Genomic DNA, 19978 nt, shown 5'->3' on the forward strand with positions numbered 1-19978 from the left:
CCCACTGGAGGAATGAAAAATTTTGACGTGTGGAATTCAGCTTGTAAACAAGGGGGGGAAAAAGTAGTAAAAACAAAGGACAGCTCTGAGTTGAGACTGCTTTGCTGAGAATCAGACTCCCCAAATTACATCAAGGTTGGCAGTCAAGAACCTGAGCCTTAACAAGATATAACACCTGCCTGTCATCCCAGGTGATCTTTTCCTTCCTTGTCCCAGTATGATCCTTAGCAGAAGAAAAAGAATAACAGGTATAGGAAAAATAATCTACAAATATTCACCACTGTAGCTTAAACTGCATTTATAAATTGGATGGAATGGGAAACATTTCTTTTCTCCTTATAATAACATTATATATATAACACATTTAATTTAGCACAAATTTTCATTCAGCGGTTTTAAAAAAGAAAATAAATAAATCCTAACATCTTTGATGAACATCTGTGAGGGAGTCCTAGAGACACCTAATAATAAACCCCAATGTAATCAAATGTAGGTTTTGTAGGGCTGCTGAACTCAGGAGTGTGGTTGGACACATTACCTTCTAGAACAGTTGGACAGCTGAATTCCCTTCCTGCTAAGAAAACCTGCACTAAGGTTTATATTTCACAAATAAAGATTAAAAAATGTACTTACATCTAGAGCCTCCTAAAGTCTTCACAAAAAAAGACAGATCTCATTGAGATCAGAGAGGACTAAATGTACCCAACCTCCCCATCAGTACCATGCAATATTGTCTTTCTCCCTCCTTTGTTTGTTGATCTCTTTTCATTTATGACTCAGTTTTGGAACTAAAAGTCCTTTATCATTAAATCTGTCTGTATATTTGTGTTCTGTTACAATTAACTTGAAATATGTGATTATGGTCTTTACCCAGATAGTATCTGGGAGTGAAAATCCAATTAGAATAGTAGTTTATGTGAGGAAAAAAAATGGATGAATTCTGATTTATGGCAAAAGCTCTTTGGTTTATTAATAAATCAAACTGCTCCATCTCTTCCCTGTGAAATGCAAGGGCAAGTATACACTGTATATTCCAGCTGATGACACTGTTTTAATGTGAAAATACCTTTTGGTAAATGAAAGAACAAATATGTTAAACACAGCCTGTGTGTGACTGCTTTCAGTGGTTACAAAGAAGCACAAATTTAATATAAGATTTCACAATGATCAAAGTTTAGCTCTTTTTAATGCTGATATTCACACTTCGGCAGCAATTGAAACACAAACTGTGATGATGTTCTCATGTATTAGCAGCTAAGAGAAGCTGCAGTTTGACAGAAGTTAAAGCCAAAACTGTTGCTTTTACAGCACACAGATTTGCTCTCTTTTCTTGGTAAAAGTCCATGAAAAAAAATTTCTCCACCACTATCTTTATTTTTGTCTTACACTGAATTTCTTCATCACTGTTAAGACACAAGAAATAAGATCAAAATATGGTCAAACACTGAACTGGCCCAGAGCTTTGTACACTAGTTACCTGCTGTGCTTGATTTTGGGTATCTTACTTCCCACTTGGGGAACTGCTGGGCATTAAAGCTGTCCCAGTACCAAGAGGGATGAAAAGTTCCATGTCTAGACAGACTGCAATCTGAGATGAGGCTTTCCAGTGCCTCATCTCCATGAAATCTTGATTTCTGGGCTGTTCTCATCATCCCCCTGCACACATTAACAAGGCTGGGTCATACATAAAAAGAAGCTGGGGGCATTTTTTAACTTTCTGAAGGCATGTATAATTTTTTACCTGGTACCTCGGCAGCTGTCCCAAACTTTTGCCTTGTGCACCACTGGCCTGAACAACTGACTCTGGCTGATAAAAACTGGGGAGAGATTCACCGATTGCACATAAGTTCCCCAGAGTATTTTACAAAACTGTAGGGTAGCAAAGGCCAGGGCTAAATTCTGTTCATGTCAGTCACATTATTTCTGTTAAACAACCAGTACTACTTTTGCTACAATGTACATTTTACTTGCTATGACAATTTCTAAGGATAAGCCCCTATAAAATAAAGTAAAGCAAAACTTACTGCTTTCACTCAAGGCAGATATTTTGCTACTAGGTAGAGCTTTAGAGCACTACCCATTAGAGCCCAGACCCATGCTCTAATAATCTACTATGCTTCAGAAGACTCTTAAATTATGCTTGAGATATATTGGAGGAGTAAAATCCACTTCTTGCTCAACTTTTCTGCCGTATTATGTCATATCAAAATAAAAAAAAAACAGGAAAAAAAAAAAGAAGGGCTTTGATTGAATAAGAAACTGACTTCCATCAAATCCCTGACTTCACTTCTTGATTTTGCCAAGATAGCTTTAGTCCACTGCTTTTCTTGGAAAAAAAAATGCTGACTTCTTAGTAATACCTTCACAGGTATTTCTGCAAGTTGAAATTTGTCAAAAGGACACATGGTGATACTCACATTGGGTGTTTTATATACTCAGGGATTCCATGGAATGTATTTCATTTCTTCAGGACTCTTTTTGCTAGAAAAATGTTTAACATCCTATACATATATCCTATTTCTTCCACTTTCTTAAAGCCTTGGAAAACTCATTCTTAGTCTAAATGCAGCAGTGGAAAAGCTTGTTTTCCTTACCTAAGCAGACCTAGTCAAACTGCAAAAACCTACTAAATATTGATTCCTTCAAAGTTGAATTTCAAATCAAAGTTAAATTGCAGATGCAAAGGGTTTTGTGACTAGCCTTTTAACAATGCACTAGCTAGTAAATCTGACAAAAAGTTCCATTTAAAACAATATCTTAGGTCTGCAATAATTGGGCTGTGTCTTATACCCTAAAAAGACGAAGCATTGAGGGGAAGAAAATGTTACAATGTCTTTATAGATTGGGAAACCAACAGGTAGACAGATGAAGACAGTATAAAGATTTGTCACAAAAAAAGCAGACTGAATTTAGCTGTCTCCAATACGACTTTGTAGCTTCAGCTGTAAGATGATTCTGAATCTCCACAGTGAAATGCCAACCTTTTCAGTTCTGCTGGCAACCTCACGAAACTGTCATAGCTCAAGAAGCAAAGCATGCCAGATGAGTCAGTTTGACAATTACACAATGTTCAAACAACATATTTCCCTTCATTAAATGCCTGTTGTATGGGTAATTTAATAGCCTGCTAGTGATATTAATAATGCATAGTTATTAAAATGTTTTCCTTTATTCATCTGCCCTACTTTACTGCTGCAGAAACCTGACTTTGATGTTCAGTCCTTCCCCTCAACAGGACAGCAGTGGGTGCCCAGGATGCCCTTGGGTGACAGTGACAGCTACCCGCTTATCACATTGTGTTTACTGCCTAGGCTGGGGATCTTATCCAGACTTCTCCCTGCAGTGCAGGGCTGATGAGGGCTCTGGGATTTGTTTTGGCGTGTATGTCTGGAGGAAACAAAAAAAGGAGAAATGGAGTCATGGGGACAACTCAAAGAAAATATTTAATAGACAAAAATCTGCCTGAGCCGGAAAAATAGCTTTTCCAGTTTAAAAGCTTTTAAGTCACTAAGAACTCAGCCTGTTAATGCACTGGTCCATCCTGTAACTGCTTTATATAGCAGTGCCCTGCCTTTATCATATATAATTAATCTGACCTTTTATTAGTGTGCAACTGGAATTACATACTGATGTATCCAAAGCATATGAACTGTTTATATACTGGAAGAGTGAAATGTTTTCATGTCTGAATGGTATTAGTCTCTATGGTACAATTTATCTGTGCCACTAATTCACAAGAAAAGGAAGAAACAGTTGGATCTATGCTGTTTAGGAACTAAGAAGATCCAGCTATACATCAGAATTTAACTATTCTGTTTTTCACACTTAAAATTACTACTATAATTGGATTTTTTCAGTATTGTTTGTTTAAAAGTAACACATGTTCATTACTCAGAAACACTGGAACAACTGAGCAAGTCAAATACATTTTTGGGAGCTGATCTTCCTCTGGCTGACCAAAGTTTTCCTCTTTGTAGAAAATAATATGAGGGAACAGCGCAATATCCAGGTTGCAGGAAAGAAAATGTATTGCAAGGCCTAGGAAGATCTCAATAATTCTGTAACAGGCAGCTGAAGAAACTGCTGTTAGTCAATCACAGAACAAAAGTACCAAAAAAAAAAGTCAACAACACTGAAAATATAAACATGCAAGTTTTAATGTCCCTCAGGCTGATGGCCACCCCTAGCAGTGCACTGAAAATTATGGTGGTGTGAATGAATTCATTTATGGACTACAGTAGTGCTGGAGAGTTTTAAGGGAACAGTGTATGTCAAGGCTGAAATACAGACCTCAATCTGGACAATTTAGAAAGTGGTATCTGCCTGTTCCAAAAGCCAGTCACCGAAATAAATGAATAGGTGCATAGTCTTTAAGAGCCAACCTCCGTATTAGCTCAGTGCTTCAACTAAACCACAAACCAAGATTCTCAAGGACTCCCAAAACTCTGTGTACAACTCACGCTGCTACTGCAGAGGCCTCTCGCTTCATGCTCACGGACAGATGTAACTCTCCCCACCCTCCAGTGCTTTCTCCTTTCTGGAAAGATTTCTAGCAATCTTTCTGCACCATTTCTTATGTGCTGGAAGAAAACTTCCATTGATTAGTGGCAAAAACATTGCACAGTTATTTTAAAGTACTAGCACAACAGCTCAGGTCAGCTTCTGAATATACCTTGTCCTGCTCCTGCTCTAGTCCAGACTGCTGGACAGTCTGCCTTCTTGTGGGATGAAGTTCTGCCAGAAGAAATGGTTATGGGAAGGACTAAGATCCTTCACCCAGAAGAGAGAAATGCCAAGCACTGCTCTTACATCATTCCACAAATAAAACCAAAACACCACAGTCCTGATGGGAAAGAGAGTGGTCAGTAATGCAAGGATTTTCTTGTGAACAGTGAAACCTATCAGCAGCAGCTGCAGTGTCAGGATGCAGTTAAACACACCAAAGCTTGATGACCCTACCTCAGCCTGGTGACAGAGAATCTGGATAAAAGCAGCTTCACCTTATGAAGTATCATGCTTAAGAAATGTCTCTAGGGTGTGAGGGAAACCTGTAACATACAGCAATTGCCTAAGGAACTGAGAGACTCCAGCCCCTGGCAGCTGCAGGGGGGCACAGAGGGAAACAAGCAGTCCTAATGAAAAGACACCTTTTATTCCAAATACTACAGGGCAGCATTTATATCAGCACTATCACAGTTTTGCCAGCCTTTGCATGAGCATCTCCAGCGTGAGAAGGTGTTACAATCAAGTGAAAACTCCCCAAGCTGGACACTGGCATGCTGTCTTCTCTTGGATTCATATTTTTTATCAACATTTACCATCACATGCCTGTCGTACTGCAAACATGGCATTCAGAGTGAACCTTCTCCATTTAATCCCAGCAGTTCTTGTCTCTTTCTGTTCTTGTCTCTTAGCTCTGTGGAGACGGTGGAGGTGCAGCTGTGAAGATTAACAGTCAGTCTGAGGCCAGCAGGCTGTGGTTGGTATACACAGAACAGGGCGGAAGTTGGGATGGCTGCAGAACACTTTGGTTAGCAGCTTCCCCTCTGGTCTATTTTCATCTGCTATCTATTCTACTGAAGAAGCTGCTTTGCAATCAACATGTTAAAGTTACCACCAGCAAAATGAAGAACACCTTCTCAAGGAATTCAAGGGTGTTTTATTTTTCAGACACCAGTTGATTGCATGAATCTTATGAAAGGAAACTCACAATGGTCTTGTCAGTTCCAAAACTAGCAAATGAGCTGAGGGGAACGAAAATGCATCGTTATGGCAGAGACTGAGGTTTGCTTCCCTTTTTAGCTCTCTAGACAGCCTCATACTTCAGGCAAGCACAAAGACTACAATGTTCCTGCGTAGTCTTGTCTTCAGTAGTCTGTATGCTTTGTTCAGATAAGTGTGGAAATCAAACATACATGAATATGTATATATGTATATGAATATGACCTGTTGAATTAGATCATAGCAGCACAGCAGAGTCTATTATTCCTGGGCAGGCTTTCCTCACCACCTGTCTTACCCTCTGTGTAGAAATCAACTACTTGGACTTCTGCTTTGATACGGTCTACTCTCTTGATTTGGCCTCTTAGATGGGTAAGGAATTGGCTGGATGGCCATGTCCAAAGAGTTATAGTCAATGGTTTGGTATCCAAATGGAAACCAGTAATGCATGGTGATCCTCAAGGGTTTGTACTGGGGACCAGTACTATTCATCAGTGACACAGACAGTGGGATTGAATGCACTCTCAGAAGTTTGCAGATGACACCAAGCTGTGTGGTGTGCTTGGCATGCTGAAGGGAAGGGTCTATACAAACCTCATGAATAAGGCCATGTGCATGTGGGCTGGGGCAATTACCAATATCAATACAGACTGGGGGATGAATGGATTGACAGCAGCCTTGGGGATTAGCACCGGAGATACCAATGGATGAAAAATTGGACATGAGCTGGAATTGTGTGCTGGCAACCCAGAAAGCCAGCTGTATCCTGGGTTGCATCAAGAAAGTGTGGCCAGCAAGTTGAGAGAGGTGATTCTTCCCATCTACTCCACTGTCATGAGACCCCACCTGGAATGCTGTGTCCAGCTCTGGTATAAGTAAGACATGTAACAGGTAAGTCTGGTTTCACAAGAGACCCACAAAAAGGATCTGAGGGCTGGAACACTTCTCCTACAAAAAAAGGTTGAGAGAGTTGTGGTTGAGCCTGGAGAAGGCTCCAGAGAGACCTCATTGAGATCTTTCAATATATAAAAGCAACTTTTAAGAAAGACCAAGACAGACTTTTACCAAGGCTTGCAGTGACAGGACAAGGGGCAACATTTTTAAACTGACAGTAGATTTGGATTAGACAAAAATATACATTTTTTACTAAAAGGATGGTAAAATACTAAAACAGTTTGCCTAGAGAAGCTGTAGATATCCCATCACTGAGGTTTCAGATTCAAGTTAAACAGGGCTTTGAGAACACTGATCTAATGAAAAATGTCCCTGCCTTTGGCAGGAGGGTTGGATTAAGCGGTCTTTAAAGATTCCCTTAGAACCCAAATTACTCCATGATTATATGATTCTTATGCATATAGTCATTATTATAAGTATTCAAAAAATGTGAGATGTTGAAGGGCAACCTATGAGAACAAATGTCACACAAAAGACCAACAAAGAGAACATCAATTGATGAAACAGTTTGTTTCATTTTTCTTCCATGTCATTATCAGTTATCTAACCTACAGATCACAAACTTCCTATGAAGTACCAGGAGACAGATTTTTGTTTCTTAGTAGCTGACATGACCCACCTCCATGCAGCTACTAGCAGGACAAAGTCATTTTCAGTCCTTCCTACTACACTGCAGCAGCTTCTAAGTGAGATCCCCATGACCCCAGCCATGCAGGCCACATTGCTGTACAGGTATATGAGGCCATTTGGGGTATAGTTTTCAATCTGTTTTTAAATCAAGTCATACCAAAAGTACAGTATGTAGAGAAGCTTGGAAAAGTTAATGAGAGGAAGGGGAAATGCTTAAGAAACTAATATGCACTTTTACTCCAATTCTCTTTCTCCTGGAAGCCAAAGGCTGTGTTCCCTGCCTGATGTAAACCAGTCTATTTTCTGTACCATTAAGAAAGCTGAATTAGGGTATTAGCACTTCTGTCTATACATCTCCATGCACTACTGATATTTTTAATTCAACACCAAATAGAAGTGTAAGCATTATAGTGCTGTGGGGAGAAGAGTATCTTGTCCAGTCACATACCTGCAGAACAACTACAGCTCTCTCTCTTTGTCATGAGCACACACATGTAATGGAAAGTATCTGACCATCACAGACTCATAGCAGAGCTTGAAAGTATGAACCTGAGTATAACCAACGAACAGAAATGTTCATGGTTTCATTGAAATATCAGTTTTGAGACATACAGCCAGCCACTTCCCATGTAAGTAACATTTCAATGCAAATTTCTAATGATCACCATAGCTTATCACCACTAAACTGTGTAAAAGACTTGGAGGTTAGCAGCAGGTGGAGAAAAGAGAAGTGGGATGAGAGTTCACATCCTTGATGCTGAAATAAATACAGGAGTTCCTCATACTGTTCCTCTCCCTTTTCTGGTAGAAAAGCAGAGACCCCTTCTCCACCTCAGTACTCTCAAAGGAACATGAGACCATACTAATGTAACTGGGGTTATATATGGCTCAATACTGAGAACCCTTCTGCTCTGGAAAAGAAGGTCTTTCCATCCCTTCCTAACCACTGATACTGCCATCTGGGTTGTGGTTTCAGAGACCAGTGTAACATGACGTGTTTCCAGCTCAAAAATCCTGGCCCTGAAATCATGAGTTCTCAGTGTTACATTGCAAAAACTCATTTCCAAGAACATATATTCCAGGTATTTCCTGTTCTCAGTCCAATGAATGGCTAAGGAATAAACAGTTCTAGAAATAAACATTTATTCAGTCAAATTGAATTAGGCTATATCAGAAAAGTCAAGACAGAAAAAAAAATTGGAAAATCTCTTCTTAACTTGCTTTAAATGGAGAAGTTTACTCTTCTATAACAGGAAAGCAGTATAGCATTTTATTTTCTCTATGGACCTGAAATGCTTTTTTGTTTTCTAATACTTTTTCAGGGAAACAGCAAAATGAAGAAATCCTGGGTTATTGATACAGAGAATGAAATTTCCTGCCTCTACAGAGCTTTAATGCAGCACAAGCAATGGCCTAATACATATCCTTACATGGATTCACCACTGTTCCACCAGTGCTGGAAGGATTACCCTAGGGATGAGAAGTCCTTCACAGCCATGACACTCAAACTTAGATTCATCAATTTAGCCCCTTTAACCTACATTAAAACACAAAACCAAACAACTAATGCTAATGGCAAAAGTCAACTACTCAGCACTCTTCAAATTCTCATGACTCTTCATCTACTCTCCCCCTCCCTGCTATTGCTTAGATTACTATAGCTAAAATTTCCTCTTACAGTTATTCAAATTCTTTGTCTCTCTAATGAAGCTCTCTCAAAATGCAAACTTGTGGCCTGGACACCTGTGCAATGGAAACTAGAAGGCGGTGATAATGGTGCCCAAAGCTGACCAAGGAGGAAGTGAACCATCATTCTTGAGTTTTTTTTATTTCCCCATGCCTCCCAGTGCGGGACTGCTGACTTAAGTGCCATGGTTAGGTGTGGAGTGAAAAATTGTTCTCAGCCTTCCTTTAGCACGTTTGGCTCAGACAGAGTTTGCCACAGCACCAATTTAGGTCATTCTCTGCACCAGGTTGTTCTGCACGCATCTGTTATATGTTTGTTTCTCTGTTAGAGAGACAGCAGTTGCTTCCTCTTCAACTAGGCAGGTCCACAGTTTCCACACAAGTCATCTCTGAACAAGATACCATCCAAAAAAGATACAACAATATAGGTGTAGAGATTTTCATAACAATTCATTCCTATCAAAGAAACGTACTGAATGTTCAAGGCATTACCTCAGACAAAAGCCTTTCTCAGGGTGTGACATGCTTGAATCTTGCACTGACAAACACAAGTCCTTTTACAGGACTTTTTTCTCTAAAATCTTCAGCTAAACTGTAAAATTAAAAAACAATAGGTTTTAATTTATAATTCTGGTAGTGCATCTCAAAAACCATTGTTTACTTTTGCCTGTTTGGTTCATTTTTTTAAACTTTCTTTTCCCTTGGGAAAATTAATTTTGGCAACACCTGTGGGATGGAGCACTAATCTGATGTTTTAACATGTGCATGTCTGGAATTTTCAAGCCAATTTTTATCACCTTCTGAACCTTCTCAAAATACTGCAAAAGAGAACTGCACAAGGGGGATAACTCCCAAAAGACGCCAGAGAGGCAGTTGCTGTTATTGTGGCCTGGTTCTACCTTATTAAAATGCTCACAGTCAAAACAACACTGAGTCAAACAACAGTGAGTATCCTGATTTATTCCCATCTAAATTATAATAGTGTACTATTCCCACTAATTGCAGGTGGATGGTTGCCTGAGGGTACTAGTCAGACAAGAAGTGACAGGGAGAATATAGCTATAACTCTCTCGTCTTGCTGTAGAAAACTCATTCAGACTCTTTGAGATAAGAAGCTCATATCAACACGTAAGTTGAAAACTAGTCTGCCTAGGAGTTGAGCTGGTTTAGCTTCAACTGTTCCCTCAAACTGGGCTAGTTTAGACAATGCAGACTGATGCACAAGAAATCTTAGCTCAGTTTAGGCTAAACTAACATTTGAAAATTGCTTTATCTTTTTTTTTTTTTTAGTTTTTCTTTGAGTGTGTAGAAAAACTGAATGCAAAAGCAACATCTACACTGAGATACCAAGGCTGCCCTGTGCACTGTTTACACACAATCAGCATGAGTTGCCCTTGCCAAAGTATCTCATACACAGAGCAGCCTGGATCCACCAAGTCAGGCTTACAGTGCAGCCCTTCTAGAAACCAATCATCTCTTCTGAGCTAGCGTCTGCCTGGGACTCACAGGGAAAAAAAGAAATTGTATAAATGGCTTAATGCTTCAAACAGGGAGCTGTGGGACTGTTTCTCTAAGTCCAGCTGTAGCCAATGTATTTCCAGCACAGTGCAGGACCAGGAAGGGCTGGAATGAAAGCTAGATCTGTCAATTTAGCCCAACTTTCAGGCTGGGACTGATGAAAAAATATGCCTGCAGTAAGCATAGGTTCTGCATTTATACATATTCTAGAAGTATTCACAAACTGACTTGTGAGGAAATCAGATTCATCAGTTATTTTGGTGCTAGTCTGCATGCAAATGAACCTCCCAAACAGGCAGACACCAAATTCAGATGCGCTTTTCAGACAAAGTAAATAAGCAGTCACAAAGTAATTTGCAAGGCTTATCTAAACCTGTTTAATCATGCTAGTAATAAGTTTGTTTTGAACAAATTTCTACTCTTAGGAGAAAATGAGAAGGAAAAAAATTCATCTCCTACCCCCCACCAGCCCCACAGGGATACATGCACCTTCTCACAGGGGATAGCAACTGCTACATTTGGCTTAGCTTTCAGCTGAACTGAAGCTTTCCACATAAACATCCAGGACAGGGGCAGTGGTTAATAAACCTTAAGCTGCTCCAGAATCCACAGTGAGTCTTTGTGGATTTTGTTAAAAGGCATACTGAGTAAAAACAGTGGAGCACGGAAATGTAAATGTTTTTCATAAGTCTAGATTCATACTATCAAAATATCCTAAATCAAGTTTATGAAATCTGAAAGGGAGTTTTGAGCTCTCACAGCCCGAGCTGTATCTGCTTATCCACTCTCTGAAGAGCGGCTGACATGACGTCTCTGATGGATGGAAAACATTCCATAAGCAACTGCAGAGGGTGTGGTGGCACGGCAGCTTGCAGAGTAGCACAGAAAACACATTGATTCCTCCTGCCTACTGTGTCTCTTGTTAGATACAGTGCACCAGAAATGGCTGCTGTGACTTGGCAGCAGTGAGGGTGGGTTTGAAATTAGGAGGAAATGGGCAGAATACCCAGAATACTCCAAAGAGTGGGTTTGGGTTTTAATTTTTTTTTTTCCAAGAGATGTTTACTGGTCATAGCTAACATTGTTAGACCACAAACAGTAGAGTTTAGCACAGTGCTTTCTCCTAGCTGCATTTGCCAGTGAGTCATGCTGCACACATGAACCTGATCTGTATTTCAGGGTGAAGACAGTCCACTATCCTGTTCGTTTTTAAAACATAGCATGCAGAAGTATGTCTGTGGCTATTTTAAACATTTCTAACACATCCTGTTGCTGTAGTAGCAGAATAACAAGAACACAGTATTTAAAGTCTTGGAGGAAAAAATGTCAAGGCCTTTGTAAAATCTCCTGTTTTCTTTTTTTCTTTTTTTATCTACTCACTGAGTGATTTTCTTTTCTCTTGTTTGTTTTGAGTCTACAACAACAAGGTATAATTCAAACTGGTGTCTTCAGACATGGAAGCCAGAGGAATGTATCAGTGACTCTTCTCACAGCTTGTGCATTGATAAGGTGTAGAATCACGTACACAAAGTACAGGTTTATGTCTGACGGACTGCATTCGTTAACAAACATGCAAAGCTAACAAGCAGTATGTTCCCAGTCTACTATAAATTACTCAGACAACTCAAGGCAGCACTAAAATAAGCAGTATTTATGGTCATTCGTACCATAAAGGAAACTAGTTTCCTGGAATTCACAAGTGGGGAGATGCAATCCAAGCCCACAAATGCTGATCCTGGACCTTCTGAACATATGTTCAGAGTAAAATAATGCCTGCAAAGCACCAGAGACAAGGATAGAGAAAAGCTTCTATAATTTCTTATTGCTTCTGTGAGAATCAGGCTAAAAAGGTTTCAGAATGCTACTTTTCTGAACAAAGGTTTGGAAGAGGGAAACTGTAAGGCCTTTTCCTCTCGGAGACTATGGACTGTATATGCTGTTACTGCTGAAAAGAAACACACTAAGATCCTTCTGAGGATGCTGGAGGAACAGTGGCCTTTCCAGAGGACAGTTGTATCCAATATAACAGTGCTGGCCTTGCTGGCCTTTGGAGAAAATGTAGTGGCTGCAAGAGGACTGCCCAGTGCAGATGCCACTTCAGCGACCCCAAATTGGCAACCAGGCTGTCTGAGAGCTCAGCACAGACCTGCAGGGCTGTAAATTGTGTGGGTGCACACAAGGCAGGAACAGAGTCAAGAAAGCACAGCATTAGCTTAAAACAACAGTTCCTGCTGCCACCCCCACTCCATTCCCATGCCCAGCTGAGTGACAGGTATAGAAATAGCTATCCTTCATTGACCTGCTTCACAGGCATGTGCTCCAAAGTTATCAGTTAGCTCATATATGAAGCACAGACAAGCCAACCTTTGTAAAAGTTCCTTTTAAAAACCTGAGATACTGACACAGAGACATTATTCAAAGACAGCTATTAACAGCTGATACTTTGAAAAGAAGCTTCCCAAAAATCTGGTTTTTGTCCTGTGATAAGCCACATGACAAGGCACGTCATTCTGTAAGGGAGGTGGGGAAAGTGTTTAGTAGTGTGGGAAAGAGAGGGCCAGGACTACATAATTTATTTGTTTGTTTTCCTGCTTGAACAACAGGGCTGCAGAATGACACAGAACCAAACAGCTATAAACATAACTGAGAGTTGTTCTTCTGAGCAGAGTGTTAATACAAAAATTTTAAAAATTCTCAGCCAATGCATGAACAGGCTGGGATGCAGGTCTTGTAAGAGACTTGGGAATAAGCTTCTCTGAGGCTTGGCAAAAGGAGGGTTAGCATTAGGTGTAAGAAAATTTTGGTCATCTGAAGTATTTTATGAGATCCAGCACTAAGTTCTCTCTAGTTGTGACAAATTAAGACATATCCAGGTAGGAAGTGAACTTCAGCCCAACAGACAGGCATCACCTTCTTATTCCATGCTACTTGGCTGTCCTCCTACTATTCATCCAACATTTTCTGAGCACCTCCCTCCATCCCACTGCTGAGTGTCTCTCAGCAAGGAAATACCTTCAAGAATCAGTAAGAGCCTATCCATACTAGCTAGTATGGTGTGTGAAAACTAATGCTGCGGCATGAATTAAATTAACAGTATGCTTAGAGAGATTTTGGCCAGGATTTTAATGAGGATGGCAAGTATTCTGCTGGATAACGTATGGGGTGCTGTTACAGAGAGATTCTGTGATGCTGCAGCTGCTGAAGACTTCTTACTTGCAAGTGTGCACTCTGCCTACAACTTAGTTGATGTAGGAACCCAGGCTTGGATATTTCCTGCTTTCTCAGCTATTTTAAGAGAGGGGAGGTAATCACATGTGGTTTTCTTACAAGTTCTCTTTCAATACTTGCCTCCTTGAGGACCAGTCCTGTTTTCATTGGAATGAATGAGCTTTTTGTCACTGACCTCAGTTTAACCCCAATTGACAACTGACTATGGACCTCACAGCTACTGTAGCTTGGCACCTTGTGATCTAAAATTTGTTTTTAAAAATATTTATCCACATTTTTCTGAGCCCACTTCTGAGGTAGAAAAGTTCCATAATCATCTTATGATACAAAGAACTAAGATATGGAAGGAGGATGGGCTGGAGATCCAAGGTATGCTAGGTGTCTACAAAGCTGATTGCAAGTATCTAAAAGGCAAATAATTTCCTCAGTAAAGCAGGGTATGCTGAGCTAGCCATGCCACATACACTGTGATGTGCTTGGCACATAGAGCTAGCTACGCTTCCCTAGGCAGGAACTGTTTCCTCAGCCTTCTTCCTCAATGAGGCCCAATTTAGTCTTTGATAATCTTTAACCTGTTTGAGGAAGAAATGGCCACTCACTTCCACACAACAGCCTAAAGGTTGCAGGTCTTGCCAACCTGTACAAACTCCAGAGCTGAAGTCTTTAGCTGCCTGGATTGGATCAGCAATTTAAACCTCATTGAGTATGCCAAAGATAATGTTGCTGGGGTACTCCCTCCTGGTTTTCCTGCTGTGTTAATGCATGCGTGGAATTGCTGGTTGAAGACACAGAAGTGACGCCACAACTGATGGGCTCAGGCACACATCTAGGTGCCACAGCTCACAGGAGCAGGGCAGTCTGTAGGGCTGGCAGGTGTCCTCTCAGCCTGACAGCTTCCAGGAATACTGAATAAATACTCTGCTGCCATGGAGCTGGGGATCCCAAGGCAGTATAAGGAACTCCTTCGGGCAGCACGGGTCTTCAAAGCCAGTTTTCTGACAATTTGTAGTTGGACATGTCGATTCCTTTCACCATATTTACCAACACCTAATGATGTGTGTCCAGTGGTCTCAGATCACAGAAATCCAATTATCTGCTGTAGATGAGTGAAGGACACGGTGCCTTCCCTTTGAGACAGAGCTGGAATGTGGCCTTAGCTTATAACAGTACCCACAAATGCAAAAACACACCTGTGTTCAGTTACCTAAATGAAATCTACAGTTTTTGTCCTACATAATGTACCTGAAGTCACATAAGAAGTCTGCATTGGCAGAAAACTGTGATCCATCATCTGAGCACCTCCCTGAAGCTCTATCCAATGGAAGAGATTTCCTCTCAGCAGGAACAGGATGGGAGGTTTGAGCAGCAATTCAATTAACTTTGAAACAATAAGTTTTTGAAACACTTGGCCTGTAGCTGATTGAGCTTGTTGCCACAGTGGTAGGTGCCATGTCATATCTAAATTCTGTGTGGAAATCACTGATCATTAAACAAGTCCTTATCTCACATTTTTACAAGCTATTTAGAGAAAAGGTCTACCTACCATAAATAATTATTTGGAGGGCACATTGACTTTCATCCTGTTGGTTGGATAATAACTTCATTAATGCTGATCTTTCTCAATACAACCACAGGCTTCTGTATTTACCTTTGATGACAGTGGTAAGGGCAACAGCTCCCATTGTTTGCAAAATCCCTCAAATTAGAAGTGCTACTAGGAGAACCAACTGAGTTGTTTTGGTTTTTTTTTTAGCTGAGTTCTAAAAAATTTTTTTTTTTTCCTGACAAATACAGGAAGCTGGAGTTAGCTGGTAAGAGGGATGGGAGAGGAGGACATACAAATAAATACTATTTCAATAAGATCATTAAAGCAAGTAAAACTTCAGGTAATTTCCTATAATTCTGCTGTCAGTAACTGATCTGGATTATGTTTTGTTTCAAAATAGTGCTGCTGGGGAGAGATAAGCACAGTGAGAGAGCAGTAAAACAGTTTTTGAGCACAGATACCTCCAGAATGAATGCGTGCTGTCCCTTGAAATCTTACAAGCTTTAATGCTCCAAGTGCTGGAGGGATATTTTCCAACACAGAGTTTGAGGCAGATTCCTAATTGAAACTGATCTGGTTTGCAGGCAGGAAAAGTACACGTTGATATTTAAGTATTTTCTCCTTGGGCAGTTAAAATGTGTTTTCAAGAATCAAGCTACTATAGAAGCCATTAAAATCCTCCATTTTCCAACCACGCACAACTGCCCCAAATAATTCCTATTCAGATTCAGGGAAAAATGATGGTAAAACTTCTGATACTATGATGAGGTCAGTTGTTGGCAAGTGCTAGCATTTTAATGACAACCATAACAACAGTTCATCAGCACTATTAGATCAAGCGGATTTAGCTGGTGTGGAGCATATTGGTAACCAGCTACTTTCTTAAAAGAAATTCTTATCTTAAATGTGATTTAGGAATGGAGACTTACCAGCTCTAAGAACCTCCTCACCACCTGTCTTTGTTTTAAGTTAGTTTCACCATCCAGGTTGGCTGTTTCTATGTGGCACAGTCCATCAGGATCACTTGAGGAGAGCAGCAATATGTCAGCAGGTATAATTTCATTACAGCGAAGCTGCACAAAGTCTCCAACTTTCACTTCTTTCCAGTATCTGCTTATATATTTCTTCTCAGTTCTGAAAAAAAAAATATAAACAAGCCTTTTAATGAAAAAAATTGCACCGATTGAGATGCTTCTGATAAATCTGGTTTGATTTGTAACAGGAATACCTGTTACAGGAGTGCCTTTGGAAGATCAGAAACTCTCAAGTTACCCTGGGAAAAGTCAATGCAGAGTGCCAAGAGGCCATTTCCCAGTGACTCAGAAAGAAGTCTGAGTTACCAAGACCCTCTTTTAAGATCCAGAGGAAAACATGTTGATGTCAGACTTGACTAAGCAGGGTAAACAGGAGCTTCACACATTCTCCTTTCTCTCCCTGTATGCTCTGAGTCACTCATATGACCCCAAGAAGGAGAGGAGTGCCCATACTGTGTGAAGAGTCACTTTTAGGAGACATGAGAACAGGTCTGGGGCCAGGACACCTGCTTAGAATGGCTCATGAATGTTCTCCCTTCATGTGCCACTTGCTGATGCACCCTCACATAGCTTCCCCTTGTTCCCTTTTTCAACAGGGAGAAACTCTGTATACTGCTGCACATCATAGCTAGACAAAGATCCCTAAATGAGAGGAATTTCATCACTAAATCTAGAACTAAAAGGACATGTTGTGTGGTAAAATGCAATCCTAACTACTCTACTGGGAAAGGAGACTAATTAATTTTGAGTATTTCCGCTCTATTCCCATTCTAGCCAGAGTGCTGTCTGTTACATAGCTGATTCCTGCTTAGTTACCCTGAACCTTTCATTTTGGAGTACAAGCACTAAATCTCTTTAGTTTTAAAGGCCATACTACTTTGCTACTTTTTTAGTTTTTAACTTCTTCTTGAGAGCAAGAGGAAAAAGGAACAGGTGACTGCTTAATTCATTTTAGCTAAAATATCAGGTTTTAGTTTTACAGCAGGCACAGACTGACGTGCTTTCTTGGCATTTGTGGAAAGTGATTTATTCTGTTGTGATTTTGAAAGAAGTCAATTTCAAAACAGCCCCAATACTGACTTGTTAAAATACCTCCTGAAAATGGGAAGCTAATATACTGACACTTTTCTAAGCCATTAGAAGGCTTTCTGCTGTGTGAAGACCAAGATATTTGTCAGTGCTAGCACTGTCACCAGAGACTGTCTCCTGGGACAGCACTTTAACTGGCAGAATGAGATTCTGATGAGGGGTGGGGAGAGGTGGCAGCAGCTGTTTTATCTTGTTTAAAGTATATTATTTTTAAAAACATCACTTTCAGCAGTAATGTGAATAGATTTGTAACAAAGTGAAACAGGGAAATCCTGACAGTGTTGTTACTTTGGAGTTACTGATAGTTATGCCTTCACTGGTGTTAAAGGAATTAGTAACTAAATTGGCATTTATTCATGTATTTAGCCAAAGTCCTAACAATAAAGGATCAGGTATCAGATCAGGTCATATTCCCCCACAATTTCTTCCCTTTAACATCCAGTTTATTAGGGGAAGAATGAAAATTATAATTGTGATTTCTATTTTGATAAAACCTGAAAAGGATTAGTATGTACCAAGTGTAAAACATGCTAATCTCTAACAAAGGCAAGTAATATACCTGCTAGGTGCTGAAATTACACATTTTCTTCATAATCAGGCTGAAACAAACATTTAACTTTCTCTGCTAATGAGTATGAATAGCTTTGAAACCCAGTGTGACATAATACAGTACAAATTACCGCACTGCAGATCTGAAGGGTTTGTTAGCTCTGCAATCTGTAACTCCAAATCCCTTTAAATGTGTCTGTTGTTCTTCATCCTTTTAATTTAACTGTGAAACTGGGTGATGTACAAATGCATGTACAAGGAGCAGCAGCACAAAAGCACGATCAGGATAAAAATAGCAAATAGTCCCATACGATGCTATAAGCACTACTATTTTTTATTTAATTTCTATTGTTTGAAATAGCATTGCTATTTTAGCATTTCCTCATCCCTCACATGCTTAGCAACTGTCACAACTATATACACGGTGGCAGGAAGGGTGGATATTAAGCAACACAAGGCCAAATGGCTCTGCTGGAATAAATGAAGCTGTTCAACCTGGAAAACAGAAGGCTGCATGGAGACCTTATTGTGGCCTTTCAATATATAAAGGGGACTTGTGAAAAAGACAATTATTACCAGTGCCGATAGCCACAGGACAAGGGGTAATGGTTTTAAACTGAAAAAGGATAGGTTTAGATGAAACATAAGGGAGAAATTTCTTATGGTGAGGCTGCTGGGACACTAGAACAGGCTGAATGTTGATGCCCCGTCCCTCTAAGTGTTCAAAATGGGGCTTTGAGCAACCTGATATATTGAAAAGTGTCCCTGCTCCTGGCAGGAGTATTGGACTAAGCGATCTTTAAAGGTCCTTACCAAGCCAAACCATTCTACGATTCAATAAATCTATGAATGTAAGACCTCTCGGATATGCACCAGGGCCCAGGGCACAGCCCCCTTCATTAGGCACACAGGAACAATTTGGCCCCACATTCCACTTGATCAGCTCTTTGCTAACAAGGGTCAATAGTGGATGGAAAATTACTGTCTTCATGGAAAATTACTTCCTAATCCTCTTTAGACTGGGTTGCTCTGTGTCCTCTAGCAGAGCTCTGAACTGAGACTTGTCTCACTGCAGCCAGTGAATGGTCACTGCAAGCCTTCTCTGCAGAGTATGGCATGATCCTGTCTTCACATGAGGTGGTTCAGAAACTACCTGGACCATGACTACATCAGGCCCTATGAAGCTTTCCTTTAACATTCTCAGCCTAGTCCTCTGAACATGCAGGTTAGCTCACCTTGAGACAGCCATCATATTCTGCAGCCAGTACAAACACACCAAGTGACCCCATTGATAAGGTTAAGCTTTTTCCATTGATTCTGCAGAGACAGGACTTTGTTGTCCAAGTTTTATAGTACCCACTAAATGTTTATTCTTGCTGTTATATTGTGCCAGTAAGATTATATAATATAAAGAGTTAGAAAAGCCAGACTTTCTACAAGAGCCCAAAAGGATTGCAGTCCTCTGCAGTCTCATTACAGGGCTTCTGTGGTGGTGCATTCCCTACCCCCTGGGATCTGCTCTACCTCCTCAAGCCTATCCTACAATTTCAATAATTCTCATTAGGCCTTGGCTTTTGTGTAATGAGTTGGGCAGTGAAATGTCCCTTGACCATACCAGGAACCCTTGCACAGCTAAGGTGGAGTGGTACTGTTCATATCAGGGACACGTGCTGTCTGACCAAGGAGGGCAATGAGAAATAATCAGTCACCCCCTAACACCCTTGGAACATTACCCACCTGAATCATAACTGCAGTGAAACTGGGCTTTTGAATAATTTCAGTAATTACCAACTTGGGTTACAGTCAAAATGGAAATGGACTAATGAAAAAAATGCCAGTCATCTTATGACCTTACAGACAGCGGTCCTATGTGAGGCCATTTGAATTCTACCAGACCACAGGAGACTGTACCAGCATGTCCCTCAGAATGGGATGCCACTCAGAGCTTGCAAACTATCAAGACTCAGAGGACTGTCACCAAAACTGATGAATTGGCCTGGGCCGCCACCCCCAGTCCTTGACA

At 40.4% G+C, this 19978-nt stretch overlaps 1 protein-coding gene across 1 annotated transcript in view; it reads right to left on the reverse strand.

Annotated features, from left to right (window-relative positions):
- The window catches only part of ATP10A (ATPase phospholipid transporting 10A (putative)), a 111549-nt gene that overhangs the window by 51517 nt on the left and 40054 nt on the right, over window positions 1-19978 (reverse strand). Inside the window, exon 2 of the mRNA XM_030950293.1 lies at window positions 16213-16417. Coding sequence (XP_030806153.1) covers window positions 16213-16417 — 205 coding nt within the window. The remainder of the gene's footprint in view (window positions 1-16212; window positions 16418-19978) is intronic.

The sequence above is a fragment of the Camarhynchus parvulus genome, chromosome 1 (genome assembly GCF_901933205.1).
Source record: "Camarhynchus parvulus chromosome 1, STF_HiC, whole genome shotgun sequence".
Taxonomy (NCBI): Eukaryota; Metazoa; Chordata; class Aves; order Passeriformes; family Thraupidae; genus Camarhynchus; species Camarhynchus parvulus.